The sequence below is a fragment of the Castor canadensis genome, chromosome 6, assembly GCF_047511655.1.
Source record: "Castor canadensis chromosome 6, mCasCan1.hap1v2, whole genome shotgun sequence".
Taxonomy (NCBI): Eukaryota; Metazoa; Chordata; class Mammalia; order Rodentia; family Castoridae; genus Castor; species Castor canadensis.
Window position 1 is genome coordinate 26,875,624 of NC_133391.1, and position 21,300 is coordinate 26,896,923.

At 37.3% G+C, this 21,300-nt stretch overlaps 1 protein-coding gene across 7 annotated transcripts in view; it reads left to right on the top strand.

Moving 5' to 3' along the window:
• Eps8 (EGFR pathway substrate 8, signaling adaptor) overlaps positions 1-21,300 on the top strand; it is a 151,833-nt gene that overhangs the window by 46,530 nt on the left and 84,003 nt on the right. The window contains exon 1 of one of the 7 annotated variants that reach the window (XM_074075992.1): positions 14,554-14,710. The exons of 5 other annotated variants lie outside the window; for them this stretch is intronic. In XM_074075992.1, coding sequence (XP_073932093.1) covers positions 14,649-14,710 — 62 coding nt within the window. In that variant the 5' untranslated portion in view covers positions 14,554-14,648. Of the gene's footprint in view, positions 1-14,553; positions 14,711-21,300 lie in introns of those variants that run through there. One more of the 7 variants, XM_020180388.2, reaches the window with a different exon arrangement.

Below are 21,300 nucleotides of genomic sequence, written 5' to 3' on the forward strand. Positions count from 1 at the left end.
CCTTTGTTTCTGTTGTAATTACTCTTCTTCTATCCACTGAGCACATATGATCTTATCTGTGTGGGCTGAGGTTTATTTTTTTACATGCCCTCTTATCCCTGGTCTCCTAGAAAGTAAAATTGGGGTTTTAAAGGTCCCAGAATATTATTTAATGAATGGATTCATGTATTTCTTTCAGTAACTATGTTTGGGAGATAGATGCTGGTCAGTTGGTAATAAAATATGTACTGTACCATTTAGGTGTTTACGTTGTATCCTGATGGTTTGGCCATCTTTTTCTAATGTTACAGCTGGGACTATATTTATATCTTAGTTCAGATGGAAATGTTACATTGTTCTCACACCATTGTTTAGATCCTGTTTTAGGGACTGAGGGGTTGTGTTCAGGCCTTTAATAGTGATTAACACCATGTTCTTTAATCTCTAGAGCCAGCTCAACAGTTTTAATTCTGTGGCCATTCTAACCCCAATTAGTGCTTGGCTGAATCATCTGCAGACTTTTGTGTTCTTCTTATACTGTTACAAATTAGACTTTTTTCTGTCTTTAGGAAAAGAGTCTTAGTAAACACTTGGCTATTTACTTTCACTTATCCATCATTTCTTTCGCTTCCCCCAAGAGTAAATGATCACAGCCTTTGATCCCAGCATTTGGGAGGCAGAGGCAGGAGGATTATGAGTTTGAAACCATCCTTGGCTGCGTAGCAAGACCTGTCTCTAAATAAAAATAAATAAATAAATAGAACTAAGAGATGTAGATCAGCAACAGAGTGCTTGCCTAGCATGTGTGAGACCCTGGGTTTGATTTCCAGAACAGGGGAGGAAAAAAAAAGCAATTGAACTGTTCAAAGAACAGTTGTAGGGAACAGTAAGGATAGAATGTAGGGTGAAAGCTTGGATTCATCATCTTCATCGTGTAGTACTTGTAAAATGTTGGGTGTATACATTGTCTTCAGCTTCAGCTTCAGGGCTGCAAGAGGACCCAGTGCTCCTGAGCAGAGAGTTGGAGGGCTAAGTGAGGAAGAGTGGAGAATGCCCCAGCACAGGGCGAGCACGGTGCTTAACAGTTACTGCCATTGCCGTCATGTGGGAAGCACCATCAGGTGGGGAAGCCCAAAGGGAGTCTTGCAAGTGGGCTTGCTCGAAATGGAATGAGATAGTGAGAAAGGTCCTTTATCACAGTAGATCAAATGAGGAGTGGCGTGTAATTACATATTCTGTGGTGTATTGTTTATTTTTTTTTAAGATGAGGAAGTCTAGGCCTAGCCATGTGTCAGCTTATCTCTAAGATGATTACAGACTTAGGGACATAAAAAATTGGTCACTAATGAGTTGTTTATGGGAATTGTGTTAGAATATTATGAAATACCATTTAGCTTTAGATTTACTTCCTGTTAAAGAGTAGACAGTTATATTTAAATTAGTTACTAATTTTAAAGAAAAAAATTAAAATTTCAATTTGTGTTTCTTTTTTGTGTGGACAAGATAAGAAGTTCCACCATAAAATCAGATTTTAAAGAGCAGACATTGGTCTGGGATGGAGATTAGAGGCAGATCACTTACCTACATGTGTGAGGCCCTGGCTTTTGATCCCCAGCACTGCAAAACAAATAAAACTAAGCTAAACAAAACTAAACCAAAACAACAAGCCAGATATGGTGCTGTACATTTGTAATCACAACACTCAGGAGGCTGAGGCAGGTGGATCTTAAGTTCCAGGCCAGCTGAGCTATATAGGGAGACCCTGTCTCAAAAAACAAAAACCCAAACAACAACAAAAACACCAAAACCAAAAAGCACCAGATAAACAAAAAACTAAAATATCCAGACACAGTAGTGTTTAATCATCTAGCTTCCTGCACACACACACACACACACACACACACACACACACACACACACACACACATATTTTACCTTCTGCCTTTCAGAGTAGGAAGGTACAAGCTGTAGGGTTAGTTAACAGAACATCAAAGAGCTTCTTGCTACCAGGTTGGGAAATATTAGAATTACTGATTCTTAAATGAAATATTTTTGTGCAAGAATATTAGGAAAACAAGTTTTCATTCAGAAAATATTTTAGCCCTGTAAATTTTTAGCCTGAAGTTCACATGAGGTTAAAAAAAAATCCCTGAGTTAGTGAAACACTTTTAATGTTGGAAAACTTACCTTAACATTTTATATTCTGAATTCAACTCTTAAAAATATTTTAAAAATAAAATAGATATTTCCAAGATTACAAGTGTTTTGTTAGGGGGATTTGGTTAAACCAGCTACAAATCTGAAGTTTCCAAGATCTGAGTTTGAAACCTGGCTCTGCCAGTTAAGGCATATGACTTTGGGCAGATAATAGACTTTCTTGGCTTTTTATTTCCTCAGTTGTAATATTCTCATACCTATCTCGTATGGTGTTCAAATGGACAAATGACAAGTACATGGGTATGTGTATGTGTGTGAGTTCTTCGGGGGGGAGGCCTAAAGAATCGTGCACCTCTAAACTGGGATAATGCTGACAGCCCAAAGAATGACTCAACAGGTCCAAGTTGAATGAATAAAATGAGTTTTAATAGGGCTCACTTACAGAGCAGTGGATGACAATGGGGGGACTATATTTACTCATCTTGATCATAACTCCCCGAGAGCAGTCACTATTTAGACTCTCCTGAACCCACAGGAGCCTCCAACCCCCACCTACCAAACTCCTTTGTTTTGTGGTTGTAAGTCACTGCAGAGATGTGGACTAGAGCACCACCTAAGGTCAAAAACAGTAGAAGTAACTACAAGTTAAGTGTAAGACACAGATCCTGGGAAAGTTACAGTGTGTGAGTGCTCCATCCTTGCTGTTATCAGAAAGTCTGTGTGCTGTAGTCAGGCAGGTAGAACAACTCAGTGGCGCTTGCTACAAAATGGAGTTTCTCTGAGTAGGTGTGAAGAGGACTAGTCACACTATAATGTTATCACAAAAGTGTGAGGTAATTTAATTAATTAATTATAAATAGCAAGAGTTGAGATGCCCAGGAAAGTTCAGTTATGAACATGCCATAATAACAGAGATAGGCTTTTACTTTAAGAACTCAACTTGTATGGATGGTGTATTTTATGTTGGAGAAGTATTTCTAAAAGCAGAAAAATGTAGTTATTTACATTAATTATTTACATTAAATGATGACTAGTGCCTTGTATGTAGATTGAAGTTGTTTTAAATTCTTTCAGACTAGGTTAAGGATAAACATAGATTCTCAGTGCATGTTAAAGGAATAATTATGAATATACTTTATTGCTATAGGATGGTTCAAATTTCATAAAATGGAGATATCTTTGAGCATCAGAAAAGCCCTTGAAATTTTAATGGAAGGAATAAAGCTTGAGGTACTTGCGGAAGGAGAAAAAGAGGAAGGAAGAAAAAGGTGGATAGAGAAAGGAGAGATTCAGGATCAAGGGACATTTTATAGATTCTGTTTGTTGTTAGTGTTGTTAGGGACAGGGCCTGGCCCTTCAAATTCAGTTAGTCAGCACCTGGGAGGACAGTCTTGATGGTGGTGTGCTTGCCTAACACCCTCTGAGATTCCTTTTGTGAAGAACATGTTGTCTTTCAGTGTATCCAGACTCAGTATTATTAAAGGACTACTGCTATAGTTTCTTTAAGCTTCGGTCTCTCTCATTATTAATAGTTTGGCACAGAATACTGTTAATTACATACAAGCACACCCCCCCCAAGGCACCCCCCAGTTTCAAAATGGAAACTGTGAATTGCCTTCTGTGTCTGTTTTGAACTCATCACCATGGTGATGAATAGTCTGCTTAGTTTTATGGCTGGCATGATTCTTCTGGGTTAGGTCACCTGTTTTCTTATTACCAGTCAGCCACACTTTGGACAACAGTTAAATTTCCATCACTAAGAAGCAAGTGGGTAGAGAGCAGAACTAGTCATTTAGTAGAATCAGCTACATCAGTGCTTTTAATTGGTTGATTATTTTCTTTCAGTGCTAACTAGCAGGAGCTTAGTCAGTTCACGTGGCTTTAAGCCTTTCCATTGCAAACCTGAACCAGTGGGGAATTAGTATATCCTAGGCTGCAGTCATAAAATTGTTATCATTTGGTGAAGCATTATGGGGGAGGCAAAAGAAGACTGACCAAAGAAACTAGACTTATCCATTCTTTATTTTAATGACTCAGCACTTTAAATATTGTGCATTACCGTGTTTGCATCATCTGGATCAATGGGTGAGACTTATCTTACAGAAAACCTATTAGTATCTACAACCATTGAAAGAAATGTTAAAGTGTTTCAATTAGGTTAACAATATACCACTAGAATGAGGATGGATGAACACAAGTAAAACAGTGGATTTTGGGGAAGTAAGTGAGCTGTGAATTTGGAGCTATCCTGTATGCCAGAAGGTCAAATTGGGTATCATGAGAGTTACCGGCTTGAGGTCATTGCTCATAAAGCAAACCTAGCTGAGTAAAGTCATAGATCTTTAGGCAGACAACACATTGGCCAGGAAATGACTCAGAACCCTAGGTACCATAGGCATATGACAGTCCATAAAGTTGTAGTTATTTGTGTATAACTTAATGCAACTAAACAAATTAATATGATTTCCTCAGTGGAATAATGATTTAAGAGAGCTAGTGAATTTCAAACCTTGGAAAATACTACTTTTTGAATTATAGTCATTCTTGTTTATCAGTGGAAATGAAATAGTTTAGATCATTCCAGTTCTGATTACAGTACATCTCCTCTAACTCCTAACTCGGAGTAATCAAAATGGCTTCCCAGGTTTCAGTCTGAATTAAAGCGATTTCCCCCTCTCTTCTTTATTTCCACTTCACTAATGAAAGTGGAACCATCATTTCTGCTTCTAGAATGACTGCACAATTGCATTTATACCTAATATAGTACTCAGCTCAAAGTGGGTACTCATTTTTTCTGGAGACAGAAGAAGGGAGCAGGGTACTAATTATCAGTTCACACTAAATGAAAAGACCTAAAAAGAATGTCACTTGAAAATCTACCTCATAGTGCTGTCCTGTTTTGAGGAATGCCTACTATATGCCCCTGGTACTGGGTTTGAACTCAGGGCCTCTTGTTTGTTAGGCAGGTGCTCTGTCACTTGAGTCATACCCTCAGCCCTTTTTGTTTTAATTATTTTTCAGTAGCGTCTCACATTTCTACCCTGGCCGACCTGGACCACAATCCTCCTATTTATGGCCTGGTACACACCACCATGCCCAGCCCATTGGTTGGGCTCATGAGATGAATTCATGAGATGGGGTCTCATAAACTTTTTGCTCAGGCTGATCTCAAGCCATAAGCCTTCCAGTCTCCACCTCCTGAATAGCTTGGATTTCAGGTGTGAGTCACTACACCTGGCAAGGAAACATTTTGTATGTACATTTTTTTTATTATTTACTGACACCACACTAGACATCCAGACTTTTGACTAAACCTGGTCCTTCCCTCTTGCTCATTTTTAATAAAATGAGCTGCCACATATCACTATACAACTTTCATTCTAGTTTCTTTTTTTGTTTTCTTGGACTTTGGCACATACTTGAGCTCTACTGAATCAGTGCTGCCTTAACCAGGGATTTGCTTTTAAGACTTTCTTCTCTGCCAGCCACATGGACTGCATTTTATATCCCACAGACGAGCAGGAAACACTCATCTTCCTCCCTGAATCCTATGACTGAGTCATTCTGGCAGTGTCACTATACCTCTTATTTCTTGCTTATACTCTATTACTCAACATGTCCATCCTTCCTGTAAAGGAAGCTCCCGATCCTCCTTGCTTTATTAGTTCTTTATTTTCTGTTGTGAAATGGTCCTCTGACATTAGTCCCCAACAAAGCCTTTCTAACTTTACTGGAGGAGAAGTAACATTTTACTTCTCAAAATCTTGTTTGTTTATTCACTTTTTATGACTGCTAACTAGTGATCATGTTAAAAATCTTCTGATGTTTTATATATCTTTAGTACAATTTTATTAGGTTTATTAGGTTTATGCTTTGTTCACTGTTTATGCTGCTCAACATAGATGTGTGCTTCTTCTACACTTTTAATGTACGCACCCACATCTGTATTTGTAGTACAGATTAACCTAAAGGGCAAATTCTGTGTCTTGTTTATAAAGCACTTAACCTACTGATAATATACAAATTTCAACAAATGCTTGACCCATGTAATAAATACATAATACTTATTTGTTTATTGACAGAGCTTGTGAGTTTAAAAAATTTATGTTTTTCCTTTATTCACATTTCCCCCCTCATCCACCTCTCTGATCGTGCCGAATCAAAGCCATTGTCATGAGATCCATATAGGTCTGAGGTCCAAGGTTGGTACTGCATGGTGTGTGAATCACCGTATGACTAAGAGCTTTTACATGGTGGCCATATTTTATAATACTTGAGAAGAAAACAAAAGTGGGAGAGTTAAGAATAATGTAAGTGAAAGTGCTGTATAAACTACAAAATGTGTGCAAACACATACACAGTTTTTCTTGACATCCCTGAGAGTGATTTCAGATAATGCAAAGTTAGTGGTATGAAATAAAGTGTGTTTATCTGAAACTCCTGACAGGCTACATGAGTGAGTAGAAATTGGTTTAGATGAGTATTAGATCTGCTGGCTTATCCTAATTTGTTGGCATGAAAAATTCATAGACTGGTGGTATCCTAATGAAATGCAGAATAACATTTGCCTCAAAGTAAGCAAAGTGGATGTCTTTTCATGTTTTCTAACAGAATAACAGGAGTGAATGATCGCCTGTGGATGTTGAATTTTATTTAATTGTCAAATGAGTCAAAATGACAGAAAGTGAGCTAAAGAATCATTTTTTTCATGCATTGTGTGCTATTTTAAGATTTTCGAGAAAAGAACTTTCAAGATTGACAGGTTTTTAAAAGTAAAGCAATATTGGTACTTGCAGAGACTGAGATGTCTGTAAACACATCTCCTTATAAAACGGAGCATTGCCAAGAGGATTTGTGTAGGAGTTATGCATATGTATGTATTTTTAAAAGATCATGTAAAAATCTACTTAAATCCATGCAGTCTCACTTTTAAATAAGTACTTACTACCCTATAGCAGCCAGCAACCTAATTTTAAAATAGAATTATAGCTGATTTGAATTAATTTCTATATTATTACTTATAAAATATGGAAATTATTCATATTCAGAGAAGCTAACTTGTTCTTTCTGGACCTGATTTTTAATTCTAAGTCTTATATTTACCTAATATTAATGTCAATTAGAGGAGACTCTGATTGATTTTGAAACATGCCATGATATTAAATATATAATTTATCCTTTATATGAGATGAAGAATGAATATTGATAATAGATTCTAAAAGTTTATCAGCTTTAAGAATGACTGGCAGATTCATTGATGATGTTTTGATTTTATATTAAGAAGTCATAGAACTTTTATGTTAAGTTGACCAAGATTAGAATACTCAAAGTCAATAAATAAGAAAAAGACAATAATCACCCTCACAGAAGCAAAGTTTTAGAATAGGTAATCTTAAGTTTCTATTCTGTGTTTGCAGTAAAAATTAGTGTGTAAACAGATGGTGCTATTCACCCATCTGTCATGGATGTTAAGCTCAGTCTCCATCTTTGAAGCTGAGAACTCTGCCAGGAACCAAAGTTGCTGGTACCTCCATAACTGTGAAAAATAAATATCAGTTGTTTATAAATTACCCAGTATAAGGCATTTTTTGTGATAGCAGTCTGAGTGGACTAAGACAGAAAGCAACTGTATATAATTGTCTCTGTAGAGAAATTTTGACCATGTAGCAATGATTATAAGGATGAGCATATCTTTTGCATGTCATCTTCTTTAAAATTTTTCTTCAATAAAACATTCAGGAATGTCCATAAAGATTTTAGTACAGTGATGATAGTTGTAGATTTTCATGATAAAGAATAATTTCCCTCCCTCCCTCCCTTCCTTCCTTCCCAGGGTCTCACTGTTTAGCCTAGGCTAGCCTGGAACTTGTGATCCTTTTGCCTCAGCCTCCCAAGTACTGGGATTATAGCTGAAAAGTATATATTCTAATGGAAAAGACAGGCCAAAAATGGGTTATGATTATTTAAATCACCAATTACACCAAACAGTAGAAAGGAAATCAAGAAGTTTTCATATAGAGAATAATGCAGAGGGTGGATGTTAATTGGGGGGGGGTCACCTTGTACTTTAAATGCCTGGCTATGCTGTGTGAGCAAGTGATAAGTTATGGCTTAGAAGAGGAGAAATGCAAAGCGATGGAGAGAGTTCTCAGGCAAAGGGAATAACATGCCCAGGGAGGCCAAGCTGGGCAATGTGAGTGAGGATGAAGTGGAAAGAGACAGAGCTGGAAAGTGAGGCAAGGAGCAAATCCCGAAAGACTTTTCAGGTGGCAGTAAGAGTTTGTTTTTGCTATGCTGGGATGGAACCCAGGTTCTTGTGCATGCTAGGCAAATGCTCTACCACTGAGCCATACTGTCAATCCACAGTTGCCACAACTGCACAACTTCAGTTTACACAACACTGAAGGGGTCTCAGGTAAATGATGTGATCATATTTCCTTTTAAGGAACAACCACTTTCATGAGCATTAGGAGTACGACTGGAAGTCACAATAGCCAGAGTCTGTCTGCCAGGGAACAACTTGTTTAGTAAACTCTGGTTATATCACTATGATCAATATGTTTACTGTCACTCTGGAGTAAGGAAGAGTTACAGTTTATGTTACCTGACTTGATCCCAAGCCCCACCCAGCAAAGAGAAAATGAATTATTTAGAGGAGAAAACTCAGAGAAGTTGTGATGTTCTTAATCTGCCATTTTTTCCATACAGTTAATCAAGTCTTACGTTTTGCAGATCACATGATTTCTTTCAGTCTCTGTGAAAAAGATGGTATTTTCATTTCAGATGTGAGCAGACTGACTTAATGAAGTAATGTGGCCCAAGTTATATACAGTTTATAAAGTAATAGAATTGGGATTTGAACCTTCTTTTGCACATGAACTTGAGTACTGTACAACTGCATTCCAGTGCCTGTATCAGTGACTTATTTAAGGTCCTGTAACTTTGAATTATAAAGACAGGGGGAAAATTAAGTTTTAAATTTCAACCCATGGCTCTTTTGACAATATTGTGCCAACTTTTGATATAGGCTTATTAAATCTATTTTCAATAGCCCTATGTAGAGAATACAAAAGGATTAGGTACTAGTGTTAGAATTATCACTATAATGTCTTCAATCTTCACGCTAACAGAGATTAGGATTTGGGTTGGGGAACCAACTGAAAATAAACTTGAAAGTGATCTGTAATATTTTGCCCAACCAGTCAGCCAAAGAACATTACTGAGTTCTGCCTAGGAAATTTCTACTCCAGTGATAATCAGAGAAGTTAAACCACTTTAAAAACTAGTGTGTTTTCTGGCAATCTAATATCAGTGTCTCATTGTGACAATCAGCTTCAGGTCATGTTTGAAGTGTCCCTATAATGTCTCTTCTATGTGACTATGGTTCTGTGAGCCACTGGCCTGTCTTGTTTGATTTAAGGTTCCTTTGTTGTCCCTACTTACTGGTAGCAGACAAGTTTCAAGGATCATTTGATGTGCAGATTTAATTGTAGGTTTTATTTTCAAAGGATGACACAAGTTATATCATCTTTGCAACTATTGTCACAGCTTTTTCTGAACTGCTACTCTGAAAATAGGCATTTCATTGTGTTTATTGTAATGCTTCCTGATTTAATTTTCAAGACTAACTGCTTTGTATTATTTTGGTAATCTAATACTGATATGCAGTACTTCAGTAGGTCTATATTTTTTAGTTAAACCTGGGCATGTCTCTTGGTTTTTTACTAGGATGATTTGTTATTATCATATGCAGGATTTCTTTTTTGCATTTGCTGATTGGCCCTTCCCTTTCTTCCTCTTCCCTTCCTTCCTAGTTCTAAGGTTAAGGTTAAGCCTCATTAGCTAGCCAATGTGATAATTTCCTGACTCTCACAAAGTTGAAAAAGGACCAACACTTCTGTATGAAGAGCTTTTTGCTTGCCAAATGGCACTTAAGAACTCCAGAGTATTCGTCTAAAGTAGTCACATCCTTTTTCTTTTTTTCTTTTTTAAGAGTTGAAACTTTATGGGAGGGACAGGTTTGGAGGAAGACATTGTAAGTTTAAAAGAATTACATTATAAGGAACATTCTGTCAATTCCTTTGTTGGCTATTCACCAAGACAATTACTTGGAATGCCGCTACTCCCTGTGTCAGGTGACATGAGGACAGTTTAAGTGAGATAGTAACAATGGGAAATATTGGTAGTACATGCCAGAAGCCTTCATTTTCTTTGCCTTTCCAAAATTCTTTGTATGTGTTATATTTCACAAGAGCCTATTTAAATGGAAATTTTTGGCAGAAATGGAAGGATCGATAAAAAGTATTATTTGATCATCTGTGAGGTAAATATACAGATGTCCTCATAACAAGTAATAATTTTTCCTCATTCATTTCTGATTACTTGGTTATTTCATTTTTCTGAAAATTTGCCATTTTATGTTAAAGAGTAAAACTGCTAGTTACTGTGTTTTACCAAAATCTAATTACATAGATTTACTCCTTTTAAATTTGAATTAGGAAGACTTCTAGAATATTGAATGAGCCCAGTCTCATTTTACCTATGAGGAAATGAAGGCTGGTGAGGTCACCTGAATTACTGAAGGCTACAGAGCTGTTAAGTGGCAGACTTGGTACTTCAACAGGAGCTTTTGGTTTTCAGGTGTTGAGGTCTTTTTGCTATACCACTGTTTTGGGGGGATAGGACATGAGTGGGGATGAGAAATTCCTCTTTTTATTTTCACTAGTTCAGAAAAAAAAATGTTGGATTTTTGATCAAAGTTGTCAAATAAGATCTTGTTTTATTAGAGCTAGACAGTGATTCCCAGGTTGAAGATGGCATTTAAAATGCTTAATTAAATAAGTTTATATGGTATTTCGCTGAGTGTATTCCTTATCTTGGCCAATTTAAAGGAAAATTGCCATTATATGCCTTGTAATATAAATTTGCATTTTATCTTTTCAAATCAGCATTTCCCTTACTTAAAAGAGACTCTTACCATTTGTGGATTTGAAGATTTTAATTATAATTGTGTTCTTCCAAATAACTTATATGGAGAATATATTGTGTTGGTCTTGCTGTTTATATTTACCATAAGAAGTGCATATATGTATTTATATGTGTATACACATATGTGTTTTTCATTTTTAGTCCATGGTTCTATGAACAAAGAGTAACTCCAAACCCACAGTGACTCATTTAATCTTTTTATGTGAACAAATTTATTCTTTTTCTTATTTCCACACCATCCATATTTGCTCTTCTGCATGTTTGTAGTATATTAGCAGTTGGATGTGATTATTCCCAAATATAAATTTTATCACTTCTCCTATCCTTTCTCTAGATAAATTATAAAAGCATTTGATTGGCCATCCTACCCATATGGATTTAGAAAGCTTTATGTAATTGAAATTTGACAATATGTAGCAAGACTGTTCCCTAGAAACCTGTTTCCAGATGCTCTCTTATTATTAGTACATTAGTTTCGTACTCCCATCAACAAAGATTTTAAAGTTAGAAGGAGAAAAAAGGTTGATTTTGTGAAGACAAAGCCGTGAATCTTAGGAGAGGAAGACATGACAGAATGAAGTGGGGCTTAGCTATCCAGGAGCTGAGAGTGAGGTTCTGCTGTACTTCCAAGATGAATGCATTGTGACAGTGTCAATCCATTCTGCTTGGCTGTCCTAACACTTATGTAAGTGACTTCATGTCATTTGGGATCTGATGATCTCAGTTGGCAGGTTCTGCTATGACCTATCTTATCGTGTCTGTGTGATTACAAAGTATGGAATGATGGGCAAATTTACCAGTAGAGATGTGTGTATTCAGTTTCCAAACTCCTCCAAAAGAAAGAAAAAAGTAACCAAGTCTTTTGCATTCCGTGTGTGTGTGTGTGTGTGTGTTATATACATGGCTATTTCATGTGGCTACTTCTAGTAACTGCTTATCTTAGAATCAACAAACACCCATGCACTAGATTTGCTCCATGTCATTGGGTGTACATATGTATCAGTGTACATGGTTTCAGTAAATGCAGTCAGTCTTTTAATTGGTATTCTGCACAATGATTAGTCCTATAACAGCCTGAATCAGATTAGTCTTTCATAAAGCTTCATTTCCATCTTTACTAATAATTCAGAAGCAGAGAAAGAGAGAGCGAGAGAGAGACAGAGAGAAACAGAGAGGGAGCGGGAGGGAGGGAGGGAAGGAGGGAGAAAGAGAGAGAAAGAGAATATTGTGTCACTTTCAGTACAGTATGTTAACTGTACTTACTGACTCATTATTAGGAAACTATTTCCAGGCAAGAACACATTTTGATATCCAACAACCCCCCATGACCCTATGAGACATTATATTAAAAATGGCAGTGGTTGGAATTGGGATACCCTCTCAGGTCCCTGTCTGATCTCAAGTGCAGGATACCTTGGAATGTTGGCTTGAAATTTTATGATTCTGTTGGTCATTTGGATTACATTATTCATTTTGAAGGCCTTCCCTTGTACTTTTAACATTGATCTCCTCACCAAAGAGATTATATTAGTGCTTTCTGCTGTTCTCCTCATTGACTTCTATTAACATTCTTCTCTTCCCTTTCCCTTGAGTATCTGTGCCCTGCTATTTTTTTCCTGATGCACTTCTGTTGCAGATATGGTTCCTCAGGAGGCCAGCTTTGAAATGGATAATTAATGTGTGGGAAGTTTATCAGAGAGTACTCTTGGCATCAATCCTTGTGGAAAGGAAGGAGCTAGTATTGCACAGATGGGACAGTAAGGCTGCCTTGCAGTCTCCAGTAAGACCTTACCCCATGCGGAGCTCCACAGCTGGGATGGTTCTTCACCACTTTCCCCAGCTGAGAAGGGGAGCCTAGGTCTTCATATTCCACTGCCAACCTGCCTTTTAGGTAGTTGACAAATCATCAGTAGGAAGAGGAAGAAGGGTGAGGACAATCTTCAGCCAAGGCTGTTCTGAGTGCTGTCTACTGGCAGCAGTACACATCTCTTGGTCCTACGGGGATCAGTGTGGCTCATGAGTTTCCACCCCATCTTTTTTGCAAGGCTGCTGGAGGTGGTAATGAATGGCTCTGGGGCTGGGTCACAACTTCCCAGAGATGAGGAGAAGAAAAGATGGTCAGGAGCTTGAGAGGTGACAGAATAGCCGAGTTGGAGCGCAGTAGGTTCTGCTAGACAATTGAACTGTGACATTGATTATTACTTTGGTAAAAAGTTTAAAAAATTCCATCTACAGTGATGCTATTCCCTGTTTTAAGTTATAGAAACCTGATGGAAACTAGGTGCTCTATGCAGAGAAGTGAGCATACCTTTATGCAAATACATTCTATTAGTTTTTGTAAAAGCTAGCTAATTTTCCAGTTTCTTTCTTTCTTTCCTTCTTTCCTCCTCCTCCTCCTTCTTTCTTCTTTTTTTTGGAACTGCACTACAAATTGTGCTTGTTTGCAAGGCAAGGCATGTGCTCTACTGCCTGAGCCATGACTCCAATTCTTTTTCTTCTGGTTATTTTGGAGATAAGATCTTGTTTTTTGCCCAGATTGGACTGGATCAAAATCCTACTATTTATGCTTCCACCGTTGCTGTTCGGAATGACAGGTGTGCACCACCATTCCCCGCTTTTTTCTGATGAGATGGGGGCTCATGAACATTTTTGCCTGAGCTGGCCTGGAACCAAACTCAGCCTCCCACATAGCCTGGAATGACAGGCGTGTGCCATTGTGTCCAGCTAAGGGTTGATGTGGGGTCTTGCAGACTCTCTGCCTGAGGTGGTCTCAAACTGTGATCTTTACCATCACAGCCCCCCAAGTAGCTAGTATTACAGATGTGAGCCACCTGAGCCAGGCTTAGTTTTCTATTCTTTGTACATAACTGTTTTCTATTCTTGCTATTCTTTTTCTTCCTCTGTATCTTTAATGATTTCAGTATGTTTTTTTAAAAAAGTCAATGTTAAATTAGATGAGTATTGAATTTTCTGTTTGGTGTATCTGCCAATGCTCAATCACACTAAATCAGTTTTTCACATATTTTGTAATTTATAAGCTCATCTCCAGAGGCCATTGCTTTTTTAAAAAAAAATTCTTAGACTTATTTTCATCTTTTCAAATGTTCACAGTGCAGAGTCTTCTTCGTTAGCTCCTTTGACCACCGTGTTGCTGCATTTGCAGTTCCCCTGTTACTTATTAACACTATTTCTCAGATTCTTCCTCTCTAATGAGGCAGTAATCATAGTAATGATCTGTGTGGTATTAGTATGAAGCACATAGTAAGTTCTCAATCAATGCTACCATTGTTATTTATACCATTAATTATTTTTTTTTATTTCAAACCACCTTAGGCAAGAGTTGGAAGCTCTTAGCAGTAGTTATGTTTACATACTTAAAAAGAGAGGAAGTCTTAGTTAACGCCCTAGAGAAACCAAGGGAGAAACTTTGTTCAGGATAGTACAATACCGAAACTGCAGCTTAGAGTCCCACCCTCTCTGGGGATGTGCCAAAGGTCACTTGGCACATAAGTGAGCTCAGAGGAATGCCCTCTCACTTTTGCCTTGAGGATCGCCTGGAGGAGTTGTGCCTGGATTGTGTGGGCAGGTAAATTTGAGTTTGTGAATATTTTCTTTGCTAAGGAGGGCTCTCAAAGGCATAATTATTAGAGAAGGTGTTTGTAGACTTTGAAACATGTAGCAATATTTTTAGTCCCTTTGGCAATTTTCAAAATTCCCTTTTGATATTCCAAGTGGATTCTGAACTTGGTGAAATTGGTGTGCTTCAGTGCCCTTCCTTCTCACTCCAGAGATAGAGATTTAAAGGATTTCCTCCCTTGAGTCATGGCATTTGAGAGACGGATCTATCCACTGATCTTCCTGTGAAGAGGTGTTGACTGTTAACAGTTGGGAATGTACAGGCATAATATATCAAGTTTTCTTAAAATTACTTTAAAATTAATCTTATGTGTGAAACACTGTGATTTATCCTATAAATATTAACTATTTTGAAAGGTTTATGCAGTGTTGTTTATACTATGAAAATTTGCTTATTAACCAAATTTAACCTTTTTAGGTAATTGGCTTTGTGTCTACAGATTTAACACTGCCAAATCTCTATATAAACATTTTTCTTGGGGTCTAAAATATAGTTGAATACATGTTTTTGTTATTTTTAAAGTCCATGTATATTAATGGAACTTGTAAATGTGTAAATAGTCACTTAATGGAAGTTTTTAAGGAAAAACTGTTTCAAAAATCCAGCTTTGTAATTATGATCTTAAGTATTGAGTTTGAGCTTAGTGATAGCCCATCTGATTATTAATATGCAGAGGTCTCTGTATATCACATTTTTGTGGCTCTTAGTTTATTTGTACACTATTCTTAAGCAGAAGGAAGCTTTCTTATTGTTCTGTAAGTACTCATTACATGCAAGGCCAAGATTGATGCTCTTTAAAAACAGTCATAAGCTGATTACCATGTATCTGAATATACTAGACAGAAAACCAAAGCAAATAACTGTCCAAGTCACTGGCTTGGAGCTTGAAGTGTAGAGTGTTCTTTTGTTTAAGTGTCCCGGTTATGGCTTATTGGTTCTTTTTTGAGACACACCCTTGTATGTGTTTATTTTCCTATAATGTATCAGTTATTTCTTAAGACTATTTTGTGGCTTAAGAAACATTATCAGCTCACACAGACTTTACCCAGATGAACATCAAACATCATATGCTATTCTTGACAACATAAATAGGTGAAGTTCCTTGAGGTGTTCATGGCCTGATTTAGTCTTAATCTTGGCTGTAAAAGTTTTGATCAGTTTTACTGGACAAATTCTAAGGCAAATATCAGTATCATTTGGAGTAAACTGTATATTCTCTGAGAACGACATGTAAAATATTTTGTCCTTTGACCCAGCTGCCCTCACTTTTAGGAGGACGTCTTTGTATATGCTATACCTGGAGTAGTTTATAAGAGGCTTCAGTTTTTCAGCAGTCAAACTTGGAAACAGTTCTTTAATTTATTTAAAATAAATTCTATGTAAGAAGAAATGACTAGAGAGAGAGAGAGAGAGAGCGCTGGTTAGTCTAATTTCTCTATTAATTCCAAAATAAATTGTATAGAGAAGTCTCCTTTTTTTTTTTTTTTTGTTTTAGTGACATAATTTGTCAGCCATTCATTAAGGTAGAGAGAAAGTCTTGCCTTTGATTAAGATGACAGAAGTCATATTTTAGACTTTTATAAGTTGTTAATTAAACTGCATAAGAAGTTTGTACAGGGGGTAAAATAAAGTAGATTGTCAATAGTCAGTCTTTTAATACTACAGGATATTTCTAGTTTAATTAAAGAACTAAATATTTAAGAATTCTTTTTTATTTTATAGTTTAGGTTTATGCATATATTTCCAGTTACTCAATTTGACATACAGTAGTCTTAAGAATTCTCCTTTCAGCTATTTGAAAAAATTACTCTTATTTTGGTGAATATCCATGATTTTTTATATAGAGTCTTGTGTACAGAATGCATTAGTTAGATTTGGGAATTTGATCAAAGAAACTTGTGGTAATTTTAATTGTCAATATACTTTCTAAAATACTAAAGCAATTTGTGAACTGTTGTGTGTTTTGCTTGATAATGTAAGATCTGAATAGAATGGACTAAGTTTCTTAAGCTTGATTTGTGTCATGTAGCACCACTGGTGGAAGAAGGTTTTAGCTTTGGTGAACATCGGTGTCCCTTTTTTTGATTATTAAAAATACATTGCATCAGATGTAATTCAGAGCAATAGTATTTAACTTTGCTAATCCTAGCACCAGATTTAAAGGTCTGGTGACAACAGTTGTAGTCTGTGCTTTGTTTCACTGCTTCTAAAAAACCCTTTCTCCCATTATTCAGGTAAGTTTTCTTTTGTTCACTGTTTCATTTAATTTGCAAGGCTAAATGCCATGGGTTAGTATCCTTTAGCCAGAGCCACCAATATCCATCGTGGACACAAAGCCTGGGATTGTGGTTGGGGAAAGTCTTTTCCTGCTGCTCTGGCCTGGCATTCCAAAGACTTTGTGAATGAAGTCTCTTAATTTATTCAAAGCCTGGAGTCCTGAAAGCCACTTGGACTCCCTTTTGCCTGTTCTAAATCCACGCCACATTCTTCTGGCTAATAGCTGTCAGTGAACAATTTTCTCACGATATAAAATTCATTGTTCAGTATGTAATTTATCATCTGTAATCATGTAGCTTCATCTGTGGCTTAAATGTTGTTCTTTATGCATTGTATCTTCTGTTTCCTGTCTCCTTTCTTTACTCATACTGCAATTAGAAAATTTCCTTCAAAACCAAAATTTACCTCATTCTTAAGTTTACTAACCACTACTATTAAATTTTTCTTGGTCCTCTCTACCAACATTGAAGGTATGTTTTGTACTTTCTGCATTTTTTATAGTGCTTTTATTTTTAGGGATATTATTTTTTACTCCTATAATATTGGCTGAGCTTAAATGAGTGACTAAATTATTTAAGTCACTGTCTCTTACTCTGATGGGTTGGAGGTAGTTTTGTCTTGTTTCTGCCATGTTGCCTTATGTTCAGTAGATGCTCAATGAAACTATTTGGTGACTTAAGTAAGTAAGTAGAATGAAATGGCTGTGAGGTAGTGAACTGAGTTGCAGACATTTTACTTCTCTGTTGGAGTGGACATTTGGGGAAATGTAACATGGTTTTGTGAATTAGAGCTATCCCTAGCATGAATGCTAAAGAAACAATCAAATTGCAGTTAAGCTGGGTATGGTGGTATGCATCTGTAATCCCAGCTACTTGGGCGGTGGAGGTAGTGGCACAGTTGAAGGTTGTTTGGGCAAAAGTGAGAGACCCTATTAAAAAAATAAGCTAAGGCCAAAAAAGGGCTGGGGAAGGATGGGGGTGTGACTCAAGTGGTAGAATGCAAAGCTTTGAGTTCAAATCCTATTACCACCGATAGGCTTGTAATCCTAGCTACTCAGGAGGCAGAGGTCAGGAGGATTGCAGTTCAAAGGCAGCCCAGGCAAATAGTTCCGCAAGACCCTATATCGAAAAACCCTTCACAAAAATAGGGCTGGTAGAGTGGCTCAAGGTGAAGGCCCTGAGTTCAAGCTCCAATACTGCCAAAAAAGAGAAAGAAAAGTTGCATTTAAGAAGTGTGTTTTAGATCATGTTGCTTGGTAGCTCAGTACTGATGGAAGAACAACTCTAGGTAAATACTTCAGCTGGTAGGAAGCTGAAGAGTGGCACAGGCTTTCTAGGTAGTGACTCCAGGTATGACTCACAGCACGTTTTTCAGAAGCTCATAGTGTGGGCATAAATACAGTTAGTTCTGCCATAATGCTGGTTTTGAAAATGGAAATGTGTTTCTACATGATTGACATCTGTGAACAGCTAAAGCATAATACAGATTTCACTTTCACTTATGTGTGAAAGTGCGAAGTTGGTGAACTTGGAAAATCTTAACATAGGTGCAGAATGCACAGGAACACAATGTAGACATCCACCCACCTTGCTTCCATAGATCATGGACCACACCCAACCACACTGCAGGTTGTATCTCCCATTCCAGTTGCAGGCAACCCAACCCTTTACCACTTCCCAGTAACTTACAAAACTGCAACCTTTGACACCTAATTCCAGACACAGTCTTCCAATTGTTTTCAAAGTCAGGTGTCACATTATTATAGTTTAAAAAACTTGTTCAACCATTTAACACAAGCGAAACTGTACTGTGGTCTTCATTAAATTCTTACCACTTACTGTGTTTCACTGAGAGAGTTTGACCCTGTGGTTTTAATTAAGTGGCTTTACATGGCTTCAGGATTTTTAGGAATGTATATTTCACATTACAACAGAATTTACTGCATTAATTGGTAACATACATTATGTGAACTGATTGTTTTCTCCACCCATCCCTTGATGGTGAAAGATACTAAATACCCCTCCAAGGAGGGACATAGCACAATAGAGAAAAAAGCCAAAGAACTCATTTAACTCTTATTTTATTTAAAAAAAAAAAAAAAGACATAAGCATACTGGTGGGAATAAACAGATCATCTTAAAAGTGAGTACAGACTGAATAATAGACATACAAGGCCTATGGCACCTGGCAGCAAAAATATGTCTTAGCTTTAAGTAATAATAATTACATTCAACATTTTTTTAAGCCTGTGCTATGCACTGGTCTACTATGATAAGTGCTCGACAAGGATTATGTTTTGTAATGCTAACAAAACCCTATCAAGTCAGCATTGTTTCTGTCTTTGTTTTATGGATGAGGAAAATGAAGTTGAGAGAAGTAAATTAACTTGCTCATGATCAATAACTCACAAATGACAAGGCCAGTTTTTGAATCAAGTCTGACTTCTGCTCTGTGAATCTTAGTGGTCTCTTAGAGTACTTTATAGATCATAAATTAATAACTTCCTCTGCTTTTAATAACAGTCTTTGGCCACACAGGCTGTTTGGCCCCCTGTGGAGGAAAAGAAACAAAGGTCTTCTGAGACTGCACAGTCCTCAGAGGCAGAGCCATAACTGAGACTAGTGCTGGCACCTAACGCAGTGTTCCTGCTGCTGTCACATAAAAGTAGAGGAGAAAACAGGGCAGAGGATGAGTCGGTGAGCTAAACTACGAGGAAGGAGGAAATGATTGTGCTGGAAGTAGAGGGGGAAGAAAATGAATTTACAACAATTCCTGCCTAGTGGACACAGCGCTCTGCCACCACAGTGTCATGGATCCTAAGCCTAACTTGTTCTCACAAAGAGACTCATCCAACCAGTTTCTGTCCCTCCCTCCCTCCGTCTCTCTCTCTAGTTGTTGCATTATCATATGTTGATAATCCGAGGGGATTTCATTGTGATAATTCCATACATGCGTACAGTGTACCTTAACCAAGTTCATCCCTCTTTATCTTTGCCCCATTTTTCAGCCCCAACACTTTCAGTGCAGGACTGGCAGGAGGAGTCTGGGGTCCCAAGTGTAAACTGGCTGTGTGTGAATCCATATTAATAGTAGACTCAGAAAAATCAGAGGGCAGAGCAAGGAGATACTAGAGGAAGCCTTCAGAAGGCTTTGTGTACATGGTCATGCACATAATAGTCACCACTACGTACACAGCAGTGGTTCTAGATTCTGATGGAGCTGAAAAATTCCTACTGCCTAGTGAGTTCATAGCCCGGTACATTGCCTGTTGGTACTGGTGCTGGTGTCAGCAAACCCCACTGCCAGTCATGTAGAAAAGCAGTACACATGACTAAGTGCAGTCCATAATCCATGCAATAAATGACTGTGTTATCTGGTTTGATTTGTCACACTATAGCTTTTATAATTATTTTAGGATTTAATCCTTTTGTTTCTGTACATATAAAAGAAGTTAATTATAAAACAACCTTGGGCTGGTCCTTAGGAGTTATTCTAGATGAAAGCACTGTTACCATGTCTGTCATTGGGCCCAAAGACCCTCCAGTGGGACAGATGTGGAGGTGGATGTGACAGTGAGATTCATGACCCTGAACTTACACTGCAAGAAAAATTTTTGACAAAAAAGTGTACAAAATGTAAACAAAAACATTTAAAAATAGGAAAAGCTAATATGGGTGTAAAAGAAAGGGAATATTTTTGTATACCTGTACAGTGTGTTTGTGTTTTAAGCTAAATTTCACTGAATCGAAAAGTTAAAAAAAAATTTAAAGTTTATAAAGTAAAACAGTTTCAGTAAGCTAAGGTTAACTTATTATTAAAGAAAGAAAAAATTATAAATGTAGTGCAGCCTAAGTGCAATGCCTGAGGCCTTCACATGCCTCCCCATCACTCAGCAGCTCACTCAGAGCAGCCCCCAGCTCTGCAAGCTCCCACACAGGTGTGCTACTAAGAATAAAACACATATCATATTTTTATTGTGACTCTTTCTATGTTTGGATACAAAAATACCACTTGTTACGATTGCCTGCAGTATTCAATACAGTAACATGCTTACCAGGTTTGTAGCGTGGGAGTGATAGGCTATACTGTATAGCCTATTCTGTGAAGCAGGAGGTTCTACAGGTGTGTGTGTGAGTGCCTTCTGTCATGTTCCCACAATGACAAACTCCACTAAGTGTATCAAATGTGTCCCTGTGTGTAAGCAGCATATGACGTACTTTTATAATGTGGTGTATCTTTTTTTTCGTTACGTAATTAAATAC